The 18,176-nt window shown below is 46.9% G+C and overlaps 1 protein-coding gene across 1 annotated transcript in view; it reads left to right on the forward strand.

Moving 5' to 3' along the window:
* Positions 1-18,043, forward strand: part of LOC132208461 (uncharacterized) — a 57,183-nt gene extending 39,140 nt beyond the window's left edge. The window contains exon 4 of the mRNA XM_059644008.1: positions 17,890-18,043. Coding sequence (XP_059499991.1) covers positions 17,890-17,904 — 15 coding nt within the window. The 3' untranslated portion in view covers positions 17,905-18,043. The remainder of the gene's footprint in view (positions 1-17,889) is intronic.
* Positions 18,044-18,176: the final 133 nt, after the last annotated feature.

Here is an 18,176-nt window from a genome sequence, read left to right on the forward strand (position 1 = left end):
GTATTTAAAGGGTGTCTAGGGAATATGTCAGTATTTAGAGGGCTTCCCGAGGAGTGTGACAGAATTTACAGGGGTCCCGGTGATTGCATCAGTATTTGCAGGGTGTCCCAGGGAGAGTATCGGTATCCGGGGGTGGAATGTGTCAGTGTTTACGGGAGTTCCGGCGTGTGTATCGGTATTTACAGGGGGAATGGGGATTGTGAAATTATTTCCAGGGGGTCCTGGGAGTTTCTCAGTGTTTCCGGGGGTTCCGTGGAATGTGTCAGTGTTCAGGTGAAGTCCCAGGGAATGTGTTCGTGTTTAGAGGGGTCCCTGGGAAATGTGTCCGTATTTACATGCAGCCCCAGGGAGTTTCTCAGTATTTACAGCGGATTCCAGGGAATGTGACAGTAGTTACAGTGTGTCGTGAGGTGTGTGTCGGTATTTACGGGATATCCCAGTATTTGTGGTTAGTTGTGTAGAGTGTGTCTAGACGTACAAGGGTCCGGGGATGTGTGTCAGTATACAGAGGAGGCCGAGGGAATTTTTCAGTGTATAAAGCGGGCCCTGGGAAATGTGTCAGCGTTTACAGAGGGTCCCTGGGAGTGTGGTGGCATTTTCAGGGATTCTCAGGTACTATGTCAGTATTTACAGGGAGTCCTGCGGAGCGTGTCAGAATTTCTAGGGGCTCGGTGCATACTGACACACACCCCTGGAATCCCTGTAAACACTGGCACACTCCCTGGGACCACCTTGAAATACTGTAGCTCTCCCTAACACCCGCTGAAAAAACAAAGCCCACGGGCCCCCCTGTAACTACTGACGCTCTCCCCAAGTCTCCCTGTCAATCCTGACACAATCCCTGAGACGCCCTGTCAATACTGACTCTCCATGGGACCGCCTGTAACTACTGACACACTCCCGGGAGCACCTGTAAATAATTACAAATTCCCCGGAACACCCTGTAAATACTGACACTCTCACCAAGAGCCCCTGTCAATACTGACACAGTCCCTGAACCCCTGAAGATCGCGGGAATTTTTCAATATTTAAAGGGGGCCCCGGGAAATGCGTCAGTCTTTGCAGAGGGTCCCAGGGACTGTCAGTATTTTCAGGATTTGCTGGGACTGTGTCAATATTTACAGGGGGTCCCACGGAGTGTGTCAGTTTTACAGGTGATTTCAGGGGCTTTGTCAGTATTTCCAGGGGGTCACACAGATGTGTCAATATTTACAGTGTGTCCCCGGGGACTCTGTTGGTATTGACAGGGGATTACCAGGTCGTGTGTCAATATTTACAAGGTGTCACAGGTTGTGTGTGTGTGTCAATATTTACAGGGTGTCCCTGTGTGTGTGTGTGTTTATTTACAAAGAGTCCCTGGGGAGTGTGTCAGTGTTCATTGTGAGTCCAGGAGAGACTGTCAGTATTTATAGGACGTCCAAGGAGACTGTCAGTCTTTACAGGGGGTCGTCAGGAGTTTGTCAGAGGGTGAACGCTGAGTCAGTGCCTCATTATGCAGGTGTCAGAATTCAGATAGTGTCCCTTGATGAGAGGGTCAGTACTGAGGTATTGCAGCTCTGTGAGCAGGTCAGTTCTTAACCAGTGTCTCATTGTCAAGTGGTCAGTGCTGAGGCAGTGACTCCATGCTGGATGGTCAGTCTTGAGGAAGTGCCTCATTGTTAGAGGAACATTACGGAGGGTAAGTCTCAAGGTAATGGTGACAGAGCTGAGACAGAGCCACATGATCAGAGATTCAGGGCTAATCACAGCATTGTCTTGAGGCAGTCCCTCTTTGTGAGAGGTTTCGTTCTGATGGAGCGCATTTGTCAGAGGCGGTCCACACTGATCCAGTGCCTCATTGTAGTGGGGTCAGACTGAGAGGCTGCTAAACAATTATCAGGTCAGTTGTGACATATTACACTTCTATCCTGGGGTCAGTCCTGACAGAGTGCCTCATTGCCAGAGTATCAGTACGGAGGTATTGAAGCGCTGTCTGAGCATCAGGGGTTAGGGAGTGCCTCATTGTCACAGGGTCAGAAATGTGGGAGTGCGTTATTGTCAAAGGGTCAATGCCGAGGGAGTGCTCCATTTAAGGGGGACAGAATTAAGGAAGTTGCTCACATTTCAAGGGCCAGTACTGAAATAGTTTTGCACTGGGAGGTCAGTGTGGAGGGAGGGCCTCAGAAGCAGTGGGTCAGTATGACGGGTTCCCTTATTGTCAGGGGGGCAGTTCTGAGGAACTGACTCATTGTCAGAGGTTCAGTACTGAGGTATTGAATCACTGTCAGCGTATCAGAACAGTGGGGCTGTTTTATTGTCACAGCGTCAAAACTGACGCAGTGCCTCATGAAAAATGGGTTAGAATTGCGAGAGACCCACACATTACACAATCAGTAATGATGTACTGCAGCATTGTGAGATGGTCAGAATGAGCGAGGGCCTCATTGTCGCAGGGTCTGTGCTGAGCGATTTCATCATTTTCAGACACTCCGTACCGAGGCAGAGCCTCATTGTGATCGGGTCAGAATTGAGGGAGTGCCACTTGATTACAGGGGCAATACTGAGGTATTGCAGTTCTGTCAGGTGGTCAAATCTGATGGAGCTCCTCATTGTCAGGGGATCAGCATTGAGGCATTGAAACACTGTCAGAGCATAAGGGCTGAGGTGTTACAGGTCTATGAGAGGTCAGTACTACGGGAGTGCCTCATTATCAGAGGTCCAGGACTGAGGGAGTGCACAATCGTCAGACTGTCAGTCCTGAGGGAATGCCTGATTGTTCAAAGGGTCAGTACACAAGGAATGTCTCAATGTAATGTCTGATTAGAGAGGCAGTGCTGAAGGAGTGCCTCATTCTCAGTGTCAGTTCTGGGGCAGGGTCACATTGCTGGAGATAATGGGAACTGCAGATGCTGGAGAATTCCAAGATAATAAAATGTGAGGCTGGATGAACACAGCAGGCCAAGCAGCATCTCAGGAGCACAAAAGCTGACGTTTCGGGCCTAGACCCTTCATCAGAGAGGGGGATGGGGAGAGGGAACTGGAATAAATAGGGAGAGAGGGGGAGGCGGACCGAAGACGGAGAGTAAAGAAGATAGGTGGAGAGAGTGTAGGTGGGGAGGTAGGGAGGGGATAGGTCAGTCCAGGGAAGACGGACAGGTCAAGGAGGTGGGATGAGGTTAATAGGTAGCTGGGGGTGCGGCTTGGGGTGGGAGGAAGGGATGGGTGAGAGGAAGAACCGGTTAGGGAGGCAGAGACAGGTTGGACTGGTTTTGGGATGCAGTTGGTGGGTGGGTGGGGGGGGAAGAGCTGGGCTGGTTGTGTGGTGCAGTGTGGGGAGGGGACGAACTGGGCTGGTTTAGGGATGCAGTCGGGGAAGGGGAGATTTTGAAACTGGTGAAGTCCACATTGATACCATATGGCTGCAGGGTTCCCAGGCGGAATATGAGTTGCTGTTCCTGCAACCTTCGGGTGGCATCATTGTGGCAGTGCAGGAGGCCCATGATGGACATGTCATCTAGAGAATGGGAGGGGGAGTGGAAATGGTTTGCGACTGGGAGGTGCAGTTGTTTGTTGCGAACTGAGCGGAGGTGTTCTGCAAAGCGGTCCCCAAGCCACCGCTTGGTTTCCCCAATGTCGAGGGAGCCGCACCGGGTACAGTGGATGCAGTATACCACATTGGCAGATGTGCATCACATTGCTGGAGGGTTGTTCTGACTTGGTGCATTAGTAACAGAGGGTCAATACTGAGGCAGTATCTCATTTTAGGGGCTTAGAATTCATGGGTGCTGCATAATTTGGAGGTTTGCCCCGAGGTATTGCAGCTCAGGTGCGGTCATTAGTGAGGGGGGAGTGCAACATTGTCAGGGGTCAATTCTGAGGTGTCAGAAAAAGTCCTCCCAGAAACTTCAGCAGGACTTGACAAAATCTGTACAAGCGAAGCAATGCCTGGCCCGTTAAATAAGAGCAGGTTTGTTGGAGCCTATATAAACGATAGACCTCAGTGTAATGGAGGAAGCATTGAGGGAGTCCTGTACTGATAATACAAGATAATAATTCATACATAATTGCAGCATTGTCAGAGGATCAGGACAGCCAGAGTGCATTATTATGAGAGACTGAACACAGAGGAGGAGCTTCATTGGAACGGGTTCAGAATTAATGGTGAGCAACCCATTCAGAAGGTCAGTACGGAAGTACTGCATTTCTATTGGAGGCTCAAGACTGAGGAATTACCTCTGTCAGAAGTTCGTACTTTGTCAGTCGTGAGGAATTGTGGCATTGTCACTGTGTTGGTCTGAGAAAGTGCCTCTTTATCAGAGGGTCAGAATTGATGGGAGTGCGACATGATTAGATGCTCAGGACTAACAGATTGCAGGACTGTCGGCGGGTCAGATCTGTGGGAGTGATCATTGTGAGATGGTCGCTGATGTCCAACCCTAAAACATAGAGCGCCCTGTAAATAACTCCTGAAAAAAAAGGCCCCTTCAACTAAACCCGAAAACAGAGCCCCCGTATCTGAGTCGGAACACACAGAGCCCACTAAATAACCCCTAAAACACGAAGCTCACAGTGAATAAACCCCAAACACAGATGGCCCTGTAAATGAACACGAAAGAAGAGAGCCTCCTAAAACAAACAGCACCCGTGAAATAAAGCCTAAAACACAGGAACCCCAGTGTATAAACCCTGACATTCAGAGCCCCCTGTAGATAAACACTAAAAAAAGGAAAAACTAAAAGGAACTGTGGACACAGTAAATTCAGGAACAAAAACAAAATTGCTGGAAAAGCTCAGACCGCACGCTCGCCCAATCCGGCATTCACCAGAGCCTCAGGCCCAAACTAAACCAAGCTTCAGCCGCACTCCTCGCCCTCACACACGGAGCCGCCTGCACAGAGGCCCTCAAACACCTTTCTATAATCCGTAAAAAGCGGGCTTCACTGTAAATAACCCCTAAAACACAGAGTCCTGTTTAAACAAACTTCTACAACATCAACTTCACCCCCTGTAATTATACGCTCAAATACAGAGACCCCTTTAAACGAACACGAACACATATCCCCCAGGAAGTAAAAGGTGAAATACCGGGCTCCTTCGAAACAAAGCCGAAGGCACAGAGCACCTGTCAATACACCCCAACATCGAGCCGACCTGGATATTATCCGTAAAACAGGGCCCCTTACAAATAAACCCTAAAAGACAGAGCTGGCTGTAAGGAAAGAGCCCCTTGTAAATAAATACCAAAAACACACAGGAAAAACCGGAAGAACTGCGGATGCTTCAAATCAGGGAAAATATACAAAGTTGCTGGAAAAGGTCAGCAAGTCTGACAGCATCTGTGAGGGAAAAGAAAGAGTTAACGTTTTGGGTCAGGTGATCCTTCCTCAGAACCTCTGGCTGGCGCGTCTTCAGTCATGCAGGGTCAATTGCTTTAAAATCTCCTTTTTCTGTGAGGCTCTATAACATTATAATAGAAAAACATCAGAACTTAGCAGGAGTAGGCCACCCGGCCCCTCGAGACTGCCCCTCTGTTCAATAAGATCCTGGCTGATCTTTTTGAGACTCAGCTCCACTCATCCACTCGCTCACCATAAACCTGAATTCCTTTCATGTTCACAACGTGATCTGGTCTTGCCTGAAACACATTCAGCGAGGTAGTTTCAACTGCTTCACTGGGCAGGGTATTCCACAGATTCACAACCCTTTGGGTGAAGAAGTTCCTCCTGTCCTCAGTCTGACATCTGCTTCCTTTTATTTTGAGCTATACCCGCCTCGTCCTCGTTTCACCTGCCAGTGGAAACAACCTCCCTGTCTCCACCTTATCTATTCCCTTCATAATCTTGTATGTTTCTATAAGCTCTCCCCTCATTCTTCTGAATTCCAATGAGTATAATCCCAGCCAACTCAGTCTCTCCTCATATTCCAACCCTCTCAAGTCTAGAATCAACCAAGTCAGTCTCCTCTGTGCCCCCTCCAGTGAGAGTATATCCCTTCTCAAGTCAGGAGACCAAAACTGCACACAGTAGTCCAGGTGGAGCTTCATCAAGACCCTAAACAGCTGCAGCATAGCCTCCCTGTTTTTAAACTCCATCCTTCGAGCAATGACAGACAAAATTCTATTTGCCTTTATAATTACCTGCTGCAATATTACTTTGAGCGATTCCTGCACAACGACACCCAAGTCACTTTACACAGTAACATGCTGCAATTTTTTTACCATTTGAACCATAGCCTACTTTGTTGTTATTCCTATCAAAATGGATGACCTCACATTTATTGACATTGAACTCCATCTGCCAGACCATTGCCCACTCACTTAGACTGTATAACCATCTGCAGGCCTTCAGTTCTTCTGCACACTTTGCTCTACCGCTCATCTTAGTGTCATCTGCAAATGTTGACACACCACACTTCATCCCCGACTATAAATCATCTGTATCAATTGTAAACAATTGCAGTCCCAACACTGATCCCTGAGACACACTACTAGCCACTGACCGCCAACCAGATAAACACCCATTTACCCCTACTCTTTGTTTTCTGCTAGTCAATCAATCCTCTGTCCATGCCAATACATTACCTGTAATGTCATGCAACTTTATCTCATGTCGCAGCCTTGGCATCTAGTCAAATGCCTTCTTGAAATCCAGATACATGATATCCACAGGTTCCCCATTGTCCACCATGCAAGTATGTCCTCAAAGAATTCCACCAAATTAATTAAACATGACCTCCCCTTCATGAACCCATGCTGGCTGTTCCCAATGAGACAATTTATATCCAGTTGTCTTGCTGTTATCTTCCTTAATGATGGATTCACGCATTCTCCCAACAACCGAAATTAAGCTAACTGGCCTATAGTTATGTGCTTTTTGGAAAACAGCCAATGTGACACCACTGTTTAAAAAGGAAGTTTACAATCTGCGGGAACCAGCCCAGATTCCAGTGAATTTTGGTAAATAATTACTGGTGCAAGCCTCTTTACTATACTGTTGTACAAAAGGTCCTCTTTACCAATGTACCCACAAGCACTGCATATTAGTGCTCTCACGCTCTCATTCATCCATAACTTTACTAACCTCTGACTGGCGTACCTTGTTTAATATTACCGCATTTCATTCATAAAATTGCCATCTTGTCATACCTTTCACTATGAAAGGGAGACTGAATTAAAATGCTCCTTCCACCCCATTTACAGTCCTTTTACAGTTTTAATCCTCACGGCTTTATTTGCTGACAGCTGCAAAACGTGTGTCTACATCAGTGTCTATCCCTGAGTACATGTTAATTTTCTAACCTATTTAGAACAATACCATCGTGTCATCATTTGAAGAAGCATAATATTAATCAGCCCTCAGCAACAGTCTCCCAGGGCTTGAATGGCTTGCAGGATATCAAACAAGTTTTCTGCATTAGCAGAGATAGTAGGAACAGCAGATGCTGGAGAATCTGAGATAACAAGGTGTAGAGGTGGATGAACACAGCAGGTCAAGCATCAGAGGAGCAGGAAGATTGATGTTTCAGGCCTAGATGCTTCTTCAGAAATTGGGAAGGGGAAGGAGGTTCTGAGATAACGAGGGAGAGAGGGGGAGACGGATAGAAGATGCATAGAGGAGAAGGTAGGTGGAGAGGAGACAGACAGGTCAAAGAGGTGGGGATGGAGCCAGTAAAGGTGAGTGTAGATGGGGATGTAGGAAGGAGCTGGGTCAGTCCAGGGAGGATGGACAGGTCAAGGGAGCGGGATGAGGTTAGTCGGTAGGGGACGGAGGTTGGGGCTTGAGGTAGGAGGAAGGACAAGGGTAGGGAGGCAAGGGCGAGCTGGGCTGGTTTTGGGATGCGGTGGGGGAGGAGAGATTTTGAAGCTTATGAAGCCCACATTGACACCATTGGGCCGCAGGGTTCCCAAGCGGAATATGAGATGCTGTTCCTGCAACCTTCGGGTGACATCGTTGTGGCACTGCAGGAGGCTCAAGATGGACATGTCGTCTGAGGAATGGGAGGGCGTGTTGAAACAGTTCGCGACTGGGAGGCGCAGTTGTTCAGTGCGAACTAAGTGTAGGTATTCTGCAAAGCGGTCCCCAAGCCTCCACTTGGTTTCCCCAATGGAGAGGATGCCACAACGCGAGCAGTGGATGCAGGAGACCACATTGGCAGATGTGCAAGTGAACATCTGCTTGAGGTGGAAAGTGTTCTTAGGGCCTGGGATGGGGAGTGAGGGGAGTGGTGTGGGGGCAGGTGTAGCACTTCTTGCAGTTGCAGGGAAAAACGTGCCAGGTGTATTGGGGCTGGAGGGGAGTGCGGAGCAGACAAGGCAGTCACAGAGACAGTGGTCCCTCCAGAAAGCAGATAAGGGTGGGGAGGGAGATATGTCTTTGGTGGAGTTGGATTGCAGATGATGGTTGGAGGATGATACGTTAGATCCGGAGGTTGGTGGCGTGGTACGTGAGGATGAGGGGGATTGTGTTTTGGTTGTTATTGCGGAGAGGGGACACGAATTACGGGAAATGTGGGAGACGCGGTCAAGGGCGTTCTCGACCACTCTGGGGGTCGGGGGGAGGATTTGTGGTCCTTGAAATATTAGGAAATCTGAGATGTCTTGGAGTGGAATGCCTCATCCTGGGAGCAGGTGTGGTGGAGGTGAAGGAATTGAGAACAGGGGGTGTTATTTTTGCAGGAAGGTGGGTGGGAGGAGATGTATTCTGGGTAGCTGTGGGAGTCGGTGAAATAGATATCAGTTTCTAGGTGGTTGCCGGAGATGGAAACAGAGAGGTCCAGGAAGGTGAGACAGGTATTAGAAATAGTCCAGGTGAACAGGTATTAGAAATACTTCTAACTTCTGGTTGGAGTGGAAGGTGTTGGTGAAGTGGATGAAATGTTCAAGCTCCTGGTGGGAGCACGAGGCGGCGCCGATACAGTTGTTAATGTTATTGAGGAAGAGGTGGGTTTAGGGCCAGTGTAACTACGGAAGAGGGACTGTTCCACGCAACCTACAAAAAGGCAGGCACAGTTTGGGCCCATGCGATGTTTCTTCTGACTGTAGCCCCCTGGCGGCCCGCCCGTGGTGGTGCTCATCTTTGCTGCGATCTGCCGGCTCGGTCCCCGAAAGGCAGCATCGGTTCCCCATCCCCGCCCTCCCTACAAACGAACCCTTTAAAGGCGGAAGGCACCCACCCTCTTATCATAAAGGTCAGGTTGCGGGGTGGGGGGGCACGGCGAGAGGGTGCCAGAGGCTGCATTTATTTTGGCGCAACCCTAATCTGGGGGTTATCTAGCACCCCCGTGCCCCCAGAAATAGGGATTATGGGTGCACACCGCTAATTTTGGATTCCTCTTTAGAATAAAAAGTAGAGGGGGAGTGTGAATAGGGTTTTGGGATGGGGGATGGGATAGGGTGTGGGGGTGGGGATGTAGGTCGAGTTGGGGGAGAGGGGGAAGAAGGTGCCCCTCTCCTTCCATTGAAGGGTGCGTACCCACAATTTGGCCCCTTAGGCTCTTTCCTGTTCTGGTTAGGGTTAGGCCGATGGTGAAGGTTAGGGTGAGGGCTGATGCCTGGCACTCCCTCCATACTGACCCTCGAATATCTATGTTCACCCTAAAACACAGAGTTTCCGGTAAATATGCCCTAAATCACAGAGTACCGTGTAAATCAGCCCAAAATAGAGAGGGCCCTGAAGATAAGCCCTGTAACGCTGAGTTCACTGTAAATAAACCCTAAAACACAGATCACTGTAAACAAACCCAAAGACACAGAAAACCCTGTAAATAAACCATGAAATACAGAAAACCCTGTGAATAAACTCTAAAAACACAGATCTCACTGTAAATAAACCCTAAACACAGATCTCACTACCGACAAACCCTCAATCAGAGAGCTCCCTGTAAATAAACCCTAACACAAAGCTAGCTGTAAATAAACCCTAAAACACAGTGCCCTCTGTAAACAAGCTCACTGTAAATATTCCCGAAAACACGGAGATCACTGTAAAAAAGAAACTCAGAGCAAAGAGCCGCTCGTAAATTTTCCTAAAACACAGAGTGCCTTGTAAAAAGCCCGAAAACACAGAACCTCCTGTAAATAAAACCTAGAACACAGAAGCTTCTGTAAATAAACTATTAAACACAGAAACAAAGTTGCTGGAAAAGCTCAGCAGGTCTGGCAGCATCTGTGGAGGAGTAAAATGAGTTAACTTTTCGAGCCTGGGTACCCTTCCATTCTGAGGAAGGGTTGCTGGACCTGAAAAGTTAACTCGTTTTTCTCCTCCACAGATGCTGCCAGACCTGCTGAGCTTTTCCAGCAACTTTGTTTTTGTTCCTGATTTACAGCATCCACAGTTCTTTTGGTTCTTATTAAACACGGAACCCACATTAGATAAAACCTAAAGCACAGAGCTCAAGTACATAAAGTACATAACCATAAACGCACAGCCCCCAGTAAATAAGATTTAGGGCTGAGGCTAGGCTTCATGTTTATGCAAGTGTGAACATTAGGGCTGAGGCTAGGCTTAGGTTTAAAGCTGGTGTTATCTCTGAGGGTAGCGTGGAAGAAAGCAGCTTTGCATTCCCAGAGACAGAGCTGAGGGAGAGCATTTGTGTATTCCATAGGAGGCACGGGAACCATTGTAACCTTAACAGATCAAATTATATGACAGATTAGTTTACAGTTAAAGATCATTGTGACTGTGGTCACAAGGTGAAGAGCTGGATGAACGCAGCAGGAAAAGCAGCACCAGAGGAGCAGGAAAGCTGACGTTTCGGGCCGAGAGCCTTCTTCAGAAATGGGGGAGGGGAAGGGTGTTGTGAAATAAATAGGGAGAGAGGAGAGGCCGATAGAAGACGGATAGAGGAGAAATTAAGTGGGAGGACGGGATAGGTGGGAGGAAGGACAGGTTAGGGAGGCAGGGACCAGCTGGGCTGGTTTTGGAATGCGGTCAGGGGAGGGGAGATTTTGAAGTTTGTCAAGTCCACATTGACACCAGTGGGGTACAGGGTCCCTAACCTGTCATTCCTCCCACCTCAAAACCCAGCCCCATCTCCTACCTACTAACCTCATCCTGCCCCCTTGGCCTGTCCATCCTCCCTGGACTGACCTGTCTCCTCCCTAACTCCCACCTACATTCACCTTTTCCTGGCTCCATCCCTGCCTCTTTGGCTTGTCTGTCTCCTCTCCAACGATCTTCTCCTCTATCCATTTTCTGTCTGCCTCCCCCCTCTCCCTATTTATTTCAGATCCCCCTCCCCCTACCATTTCTGAAGAAGGGTCTCGCCCAAAACGCCAGCCTTCCTGCTCCTTTGCTGCTGCTTGGCCTGCTGTGTTTATCTAGCTCTACACCTTGTTAACCCTGTAAATATGCTCTCAAGCATAGACACCCCTTTAAATAAATCCTAAGAAGGGTCATTCAGGAACTAAAATGTAAAAGAAACCATAAAAGCCAGAGTCCCTGTAAATAAAGTGTAAAACATAGAGCTCCAAGAAAATAAATCCTGAAACACAGTGCCCCCAGCAAATCCTCCCTTCAACTAAGCCTCCTGCAAATAAACTCGCAGAGGCGACTGCAAACAAACCCCAAAACACAGGACATCCAGTTAATAAAGCCTAAAACAGAAGGCCCACTGTAAATCAACATGAAAAAACACAGCTCCCACTGCAGCACTGCGAATTAGTCGGATTGAGTTAGTACCTCAGTCAGCAAGTCAGTTCTGAGGCAGGGCCTCTTTGTCAAAGAGTCAGATTTGAGGGAGTACCATTGGATGATGGTTATTGCAGCACTGTGAGAGTACTGGAGTGAGAGAGCACCTCACTGTCAGAGGGTCAGTACTGAGGGGGTACCTCACTGTCAGAGAATCAGTACTGAGGGAGTACCTCACTGTCAGACGGTCAGTACTGAGGGAGTACCTCACTGTCAGAGAATCAGTACTGAGGGAGTACCTCACTGTCAGATGGTCAGTACTGAGGGAGTACCTCACTGTCAGAGGGTCAGTACCGAGGCAGTACCTCACTGTCAGAGAATCAGTACTGAGGGAGAACCTCACTGTCAGAGGGTCAGTACTGAGGGAGAACCTCACTGTCAGAGGGTCAGTACTGAGGGAGCACTTCATTGTCAGAGGGTCAGTACTGATGGAGGACCTCACTGTCAGAGAATCAGTACTGTTGTCATGTTCGTTTTCGGAGACCCTCACGGATTTGTTGCAATAACAAGACACTGACCTGTTTAGAAAAACACGAATCCTTTTATTACCAAGCAAGTACAAGCTGTGGAGAATCACAGTACTTAACCCGGCACAGAGCGCAGAGTCTCGCAGGTAATTCTCCCCGAGCAGCGGACAGTCCCCGCTCTTCATACTTTACAAAATACATGATACATAAAATAATTACACATTTTACAATGACATGATACCTAAAATAATTACTACAACAGACAAAGACAGGATACCAAACAATTATTATGTCAAGAACATAAAAGACCAGGATATAGTCCCGAAGATAATAAAATGTGAGGCTGGATGAACACAGCACATCTCAGGATGCTGCTGGACTTGCTGTGTTCGTCCAGCCTCGCATTTTATTATCTTGGATTCTCCAGCATCTGCAGTTCCCATTTTCACAGGATATCGTATCGATTGCTCTTGAAGTGGCTGCTGATGGCATGAGGCGATTTCAAGTAGTTATCCGGACAGATTGTTCTAGCCAGCCAGACACACTGGCAACTTGAAATCACAAATTCAGTGCCCTGGCCCCTTTGTCAGCGACAGAAATTGCATGCTTTAGAAGTTTCACACCTTTACAAATGTTCCCCACCGAACCCTATTTGACACAGTTTAATTCTAATTGTATTCAGTCAGGAAGCTTAAGACAGTGTCTGCATACCGATGTGTGGGAAGACAAAGAGTTACAAAAGTTTTACACTGAATTCCTAGCTGGGCAGGAAGCTTCAGGGCAGTGCCTGCATCCCTGTGCGTAGGCAGATGAAAGACTTTAATTTGTAGAAGTGTAGAAATCAATGGGATGTTCTACAATAACATCTCATTGTGAGAGTACCTCATGGTCAGAGGGTCAGTACCGTAGACGTGCAGTGTTGTCTGACGGCCAATCGGGTCAGGATTGAGGGCTATTACAGGGACAGGACTGAGGTATTTGAAATAGGGCAATGACTGGTGTGGATCCTTTTTATTTTTTAAAAATTCGACGACACCAGAAAGATTATCAACCCGATGTGATTTGATTGGGCTGACAATCAGTTGATGACAGCAGAAAGGTCAGTGGCCTGATTACCGCGGCCGGGACTTGAGATTTCACTCTTGCCGACCTTCTCATTCTTCTCGCTCAATTTCACGGAAGAGCTGTTTTGAGAGAGAGTAGGAACTTTCTGAAAGTGATCGCGGGCCCTAGTCAATATGTATCTAACAGAGAAACAGGTAAAGCAGAAACTTGTTTGATGTCCCGCCAGCTATTCAAGTCCTGGGAGACGTTTGTTGAGGGCTGATTAATATTATAATTATTCATAGTTTCGGGTGACACGATGGATGGGAAGATATTGTTCTGAATAGATTAGAAAATTAACACATAGTCAGGGATTGACTCTGATGTAGACACAGGTTTGGACACTGTCAGCAACACGAGTTCAAACTGTGAAAAGGCAGTAATGCGTGGAAGGAACATTTTAATTTATAGTCTCCCTTTATGAGTGACAAGTATGGCAAGATCGCAATTTTATGAATGAATGAATGAAATGCGGTACAAGTAAACAGAGGACCCGAGTGAGTGGTCAGTAAAGTTATGAATGAATGAATGAGAGCGCGATAGTGGTCACATGGAGCGCTGTGGGTTCATCGGTCAAGAGGACCTTTAGTGCAACAGGAAAGAGGCTTATGATATAATGTCACACAAAAACCACACAGAAGGATATTTGAAGGCGATTGGCCCTGTATCACTAAAGACACACCAGCCAGCCTCCGGAAGCCTTGTTAAGTGCTAACCGATATGAGTAAACAGGGCAGACCACAGGATATTCAGGGGCAAAGATTACAAGATTAACAAGTGACCACTTTTCTGAAGAAGGGTCTGGGCGCGAACCGTCAGCCTTCCTGCTGCTTGGCCTGCTGTGTTCATCCGGCTCAACACCTTGTTCTCTCAGACCACGTGAGCGAACGAGTACGGCGTGTTTGAGTCTGACTGGTAAATATGTGATACACAACCATTTGATGTTACTGACTGCCTGGTGAATTGAAAACTGAAATAACTGCGGATGCTGCAAATCAGGAACAAAAACAAAGTTTCTGGAAAAGCCCAGCAGAACTGAGGGAGGTTCTGTGGAAGGGTCACCGAACCGGAACCGGTTAGCTCTGTTTTTCAGCTGACAAATGCTGCCTGACCTGCTGAGCTTTTGCAGCAACTTTGTATTTGTTTTCTGATTTGCAACATCCGCAGTTCTTTGGGTTTTTACTCAGTGTTTTAGAGTTTATTTACAGGGCGCTCTTTATTTATCGCGAGCTCTGTCTTTTAGGGTTTATTTGTGAAGGGCCCTGTCTTACAGATAGTTCACAGGTCGGCTCAGTATTCGGGTGCATGAAGAGGTGCGCTGTGTTTTCGGCTTTATTCAGCCCTGTCGTTTCCTGTCTACTTCCTGGGGGATGTGTGTTAGAGTTCATTTTAAAGGGGTCTGAGTATTTGAGTGTACAATTGTAGGGGGCTCTGTGTTTTACAGTGTCCTGTATGTTTTTGACTTAATTTGCAGGGTAGATCTGTGCTTTATGGCTTATTTACAGGGGGCTCTGTGTTGCAGTGCTTCTACACCGTCGGGGTGGGGGGACTCTGTTTTAGAGTTTATTTACATTGAGGCCTGTGTTTTTGCGTTATTTACAAAGAGCTCTGTGATTTAAGGTTTACATAGAAAGGCTGTATTCTAAGGTTTATTTACAGAAGGCTCTCTGCTTTAGGGTTTATTTACAGTGAGCAGTGTAGTTTAGGATTTATTTCCAGTGAGCTCTGGGTTTTAGCATTTATTTACAGGAGGATCTTCATTTCATGGTTTTGTTTCAGTTGGATCTTTGTTTCAGGGTTTTTTTTAAACAATGAGCTCTGTGTCTTATTTACAGTGCCATCTGCGTTTTTGAGTTTATTTGCAGAGCATTCTGTGTTTTTGAGTTTATTTCCAGGAGGCTCTCTGTTTTAGCGTTTGTTTGCAGGATCCTCTGTGTTTTAAGATTTAATTTACTGTTTATTGGCATGGGTACTCTCTGTTTGAGGCACTGACTGAGTACTGGCCTTCTGACAATGTGGTACTCATTCAGATCTGACCCTCCAGCAATGAGGTACTGTGTCAGAACTGATCCACTGACAGTAAAGCACTGCCCCCTCAGTTCTGACCCTCTGACAGAGCTGCAATCGTTCAGGACTGAACTTCTGATCATGTTGTACTCCATCAACTCTGAACCCAATGCATTGAGGTACTGACTCAGTATTTACTGTGTGCAACTAATATACTCACTCAGAACTAACCCTCTAGCAATGTGAGCCTGCTTCAGAACTAACCGTGTAACAATGAGGCACTGACCTCAGCACCAAATCTCTAATTACGTGGCTCTCTTCAGTTTTGAGGCACTCCTTCCGTACTGACCCACGAACAATGCGGCACACACTCAAGAATGATCCTTCAATGAGGTATCACCTTATAACAGAGCTACTGACATCAAGGCCCTCTCTTTGGACTGTGTCTGATAATGAGGCACTGACTTGGTTCTGACCCTCTGACAATGAGGCATTCTGTCAAGTCTTACTGCATTAAAATGAGGCACCCTCTGACTGATCTGAAATGCCTCAGTATAGACCCTCTGACTGATCTGAAACACCACTTCTTAGACCCTCTAAATGACAATCTTTTAATTCTGACACCATTACAGTGAGGGTCTGCCTTGGTGCTGACACTCTGTCAAAGAGACGTTGCCTCAGAACTGAGCTGCTGACAATTAGCCAGTGCCTTAGGTACTGATGAGTGAATGAAAAGGCCCGCTCTCAGCACTGACACTGCAGCAATGAGGTATTGCCACAGAACGAACCCAAAAAGGGCTCATAATTGAGGGAGTGCCTACTGATTGAAGGGTGCAGATTGAGGTGTTGCAGAACTGTCAGAGGGTCAGAACTGAGGTATTGCATCATTGTCAGATGGTCCATTCTGAGGCAGTGCCTCAGTGTCAGAATTGAGGGTATGCACATGTTTAACTCATCAGGAATGAGCTTTATGCAGCTCTATCAGAGACTCAGCACTGACTGCCTGCCTCATTCTCATAGGATCAACACTGATTTTTTTGAAGCACTGTTAGATCTTCAGTACTGAGTGGGTCAAAACTGAGGGAGTGCATTGCTGTAAGAGGCAGTGCCTCATTATGCAGGTGTCAGAATTCAAGGCATGCCCCATGAATGGAGGGTCAGGACTGAGGTATTGCAGCTCTATTCAGAACCAGTGGCTCGTTGTCAAGCAGTCAATGCTGAGGCAGCGACTCAATTCTGTATGGTCAGTCTTGAGGAAGTGCCGCATTATTCGAGGGCCGATACGAAGGGTAAGTCTCAATGCAATTGTGACAGAACTGAGGCAGAGGCACATGCTCAGAGATGAGATTACCTGCAGCGTGGAAACAGGCCCTTCAGCCCAGTAAGTCCACACCGCCCGTTGAAGCATCCCAGCCAGACCCATCCCCCTCTAACCCACACACCCCTGAAAACTACGGGCAATTTAGCATGGCCAATCCACCTAGCCTGCACATCTTTGGACTGTGGGAGGAAACTGGAGCGCCCACATAGGAGGAGGCCCACATAGATAGCGGGAACTGCCGATGCTGGGGAATCTGAGATAACAAAGTGTAGAGCTGGATGAACACAACAAGCCAAGCAGCATCATCCAGCTCGACACCTTTTATCTCAGATTCTTTAGCGTCCATTTTCTGACGAAAGATCTAGACCAAAAACGTCAGCTTTCTGACTCCTCTGATGCTGCTCGGCCTGCTGTGCTCATTCAGTTCGACCCCGTGTTATCATAGAGACAGCATGTTGGGTGTCCTCGCTTCATCATGTTTTGTAAGTGTCAGAAGAACTTAGATGGATGCTTCAACAAACAAATAATTTTAATGTGAATAAATTTACATTTGGACTCTGATAAAATAAAAAGGAACCTAGACTTGTTTGAAAATTAAATCGACTTAATTAATTCAGCCATATAATTGGCATAAAAATATAAGAAATTGATCCTACTCTCAATCTTGGAGATGTTTTTGTTTGGAATTAGGGTGTTGAAGGTGGAGATGTGGTCAATAAGTAGGAGCTTGTTATCTGGACATTCCAGAGATGTGTGTAAAGCCAAGGAGAGGGCATCTACCATGGCTCTGCTGCATTAGCAGGTGAATTGCAGTGGATCAAGGGAATGTGGGAGGCTGGAGTTGATGTGACCCATGACCAACCTCTCAAAACACTTCATAGTCATAAATATGGATGGAAGAGCCGCTGGGCAGTAGTCATTGAGGCTTCTGGAAAAAATTGCTGACATTCAGTGCAAGGATCTTAAAGCATTAGCATGAACGTCAGAAAATTGGAGAAGCCTCGAGCATATGAGCAGAGGTAGCTGAGGGTAGGGATGGCGGGTATTACAGAAATCAAAGAGGGCGAGAGAGTGAGTCAGAGATCATAGTGAGCAAATGATTAGCCTGGCAGGCAGTGGAAAATACATGATTTTACATGGAACATGCAGACATCTTCGAAAAACAGGACATTGAGTTTTCAAAGCTTTGGAAATTAGTGTTATAGTTGATTTAACGTGAATCAAATGGTTATGGATTTTGATGAATGGATGGTCCCCCTGAGATTGAAATTGGAGAAAGATTTCAGGATTTTTTCATGTTCCTGTCTTTCTGTTATGCCCCTAGGGAAAAAAGCCTTGAAAGTGCCGTTTTTTTTTTGCATGGCAAGCTGCTGAATACGAACCAGTCTCACACCATTGCCATCACCTTGCCCTTGTGAAGGCAGATATGGATAAAGTTTTCAAAGCTGATAGAAAATTGAAAGCACTCGCATCCTGTGACAATGGTAAGTTTCCTTTCTTTAAAAAAAATGCTTGCAGCTGAATTCGCATAATATAGAGCACAGTGGCTCTGGTTAACACCGCTGTCTCAATTCCACCCTTTGGTGACTTTCTGTGTGGAGTTTGCACATT

The sequence above is a fragment of the Stegostoma tigrinum genome, unplaced genomic scaffold (assembly GCF_030684315.1).
Source record: "Stegostoma tigrinum isolate sSteTig4 unplaced genomic scaffold, sSteTig4.hap1 scaffold_405, whole genome shotgun sequence".
Classification (NCBI taxonomy): domain Eukaryota; kingdom Metazoa; phylum Chordata; class Chondrichthyes; order Orectolobiformes; family Stegostomatidae; genus Stegostoma; species Stegostoma tigrinum.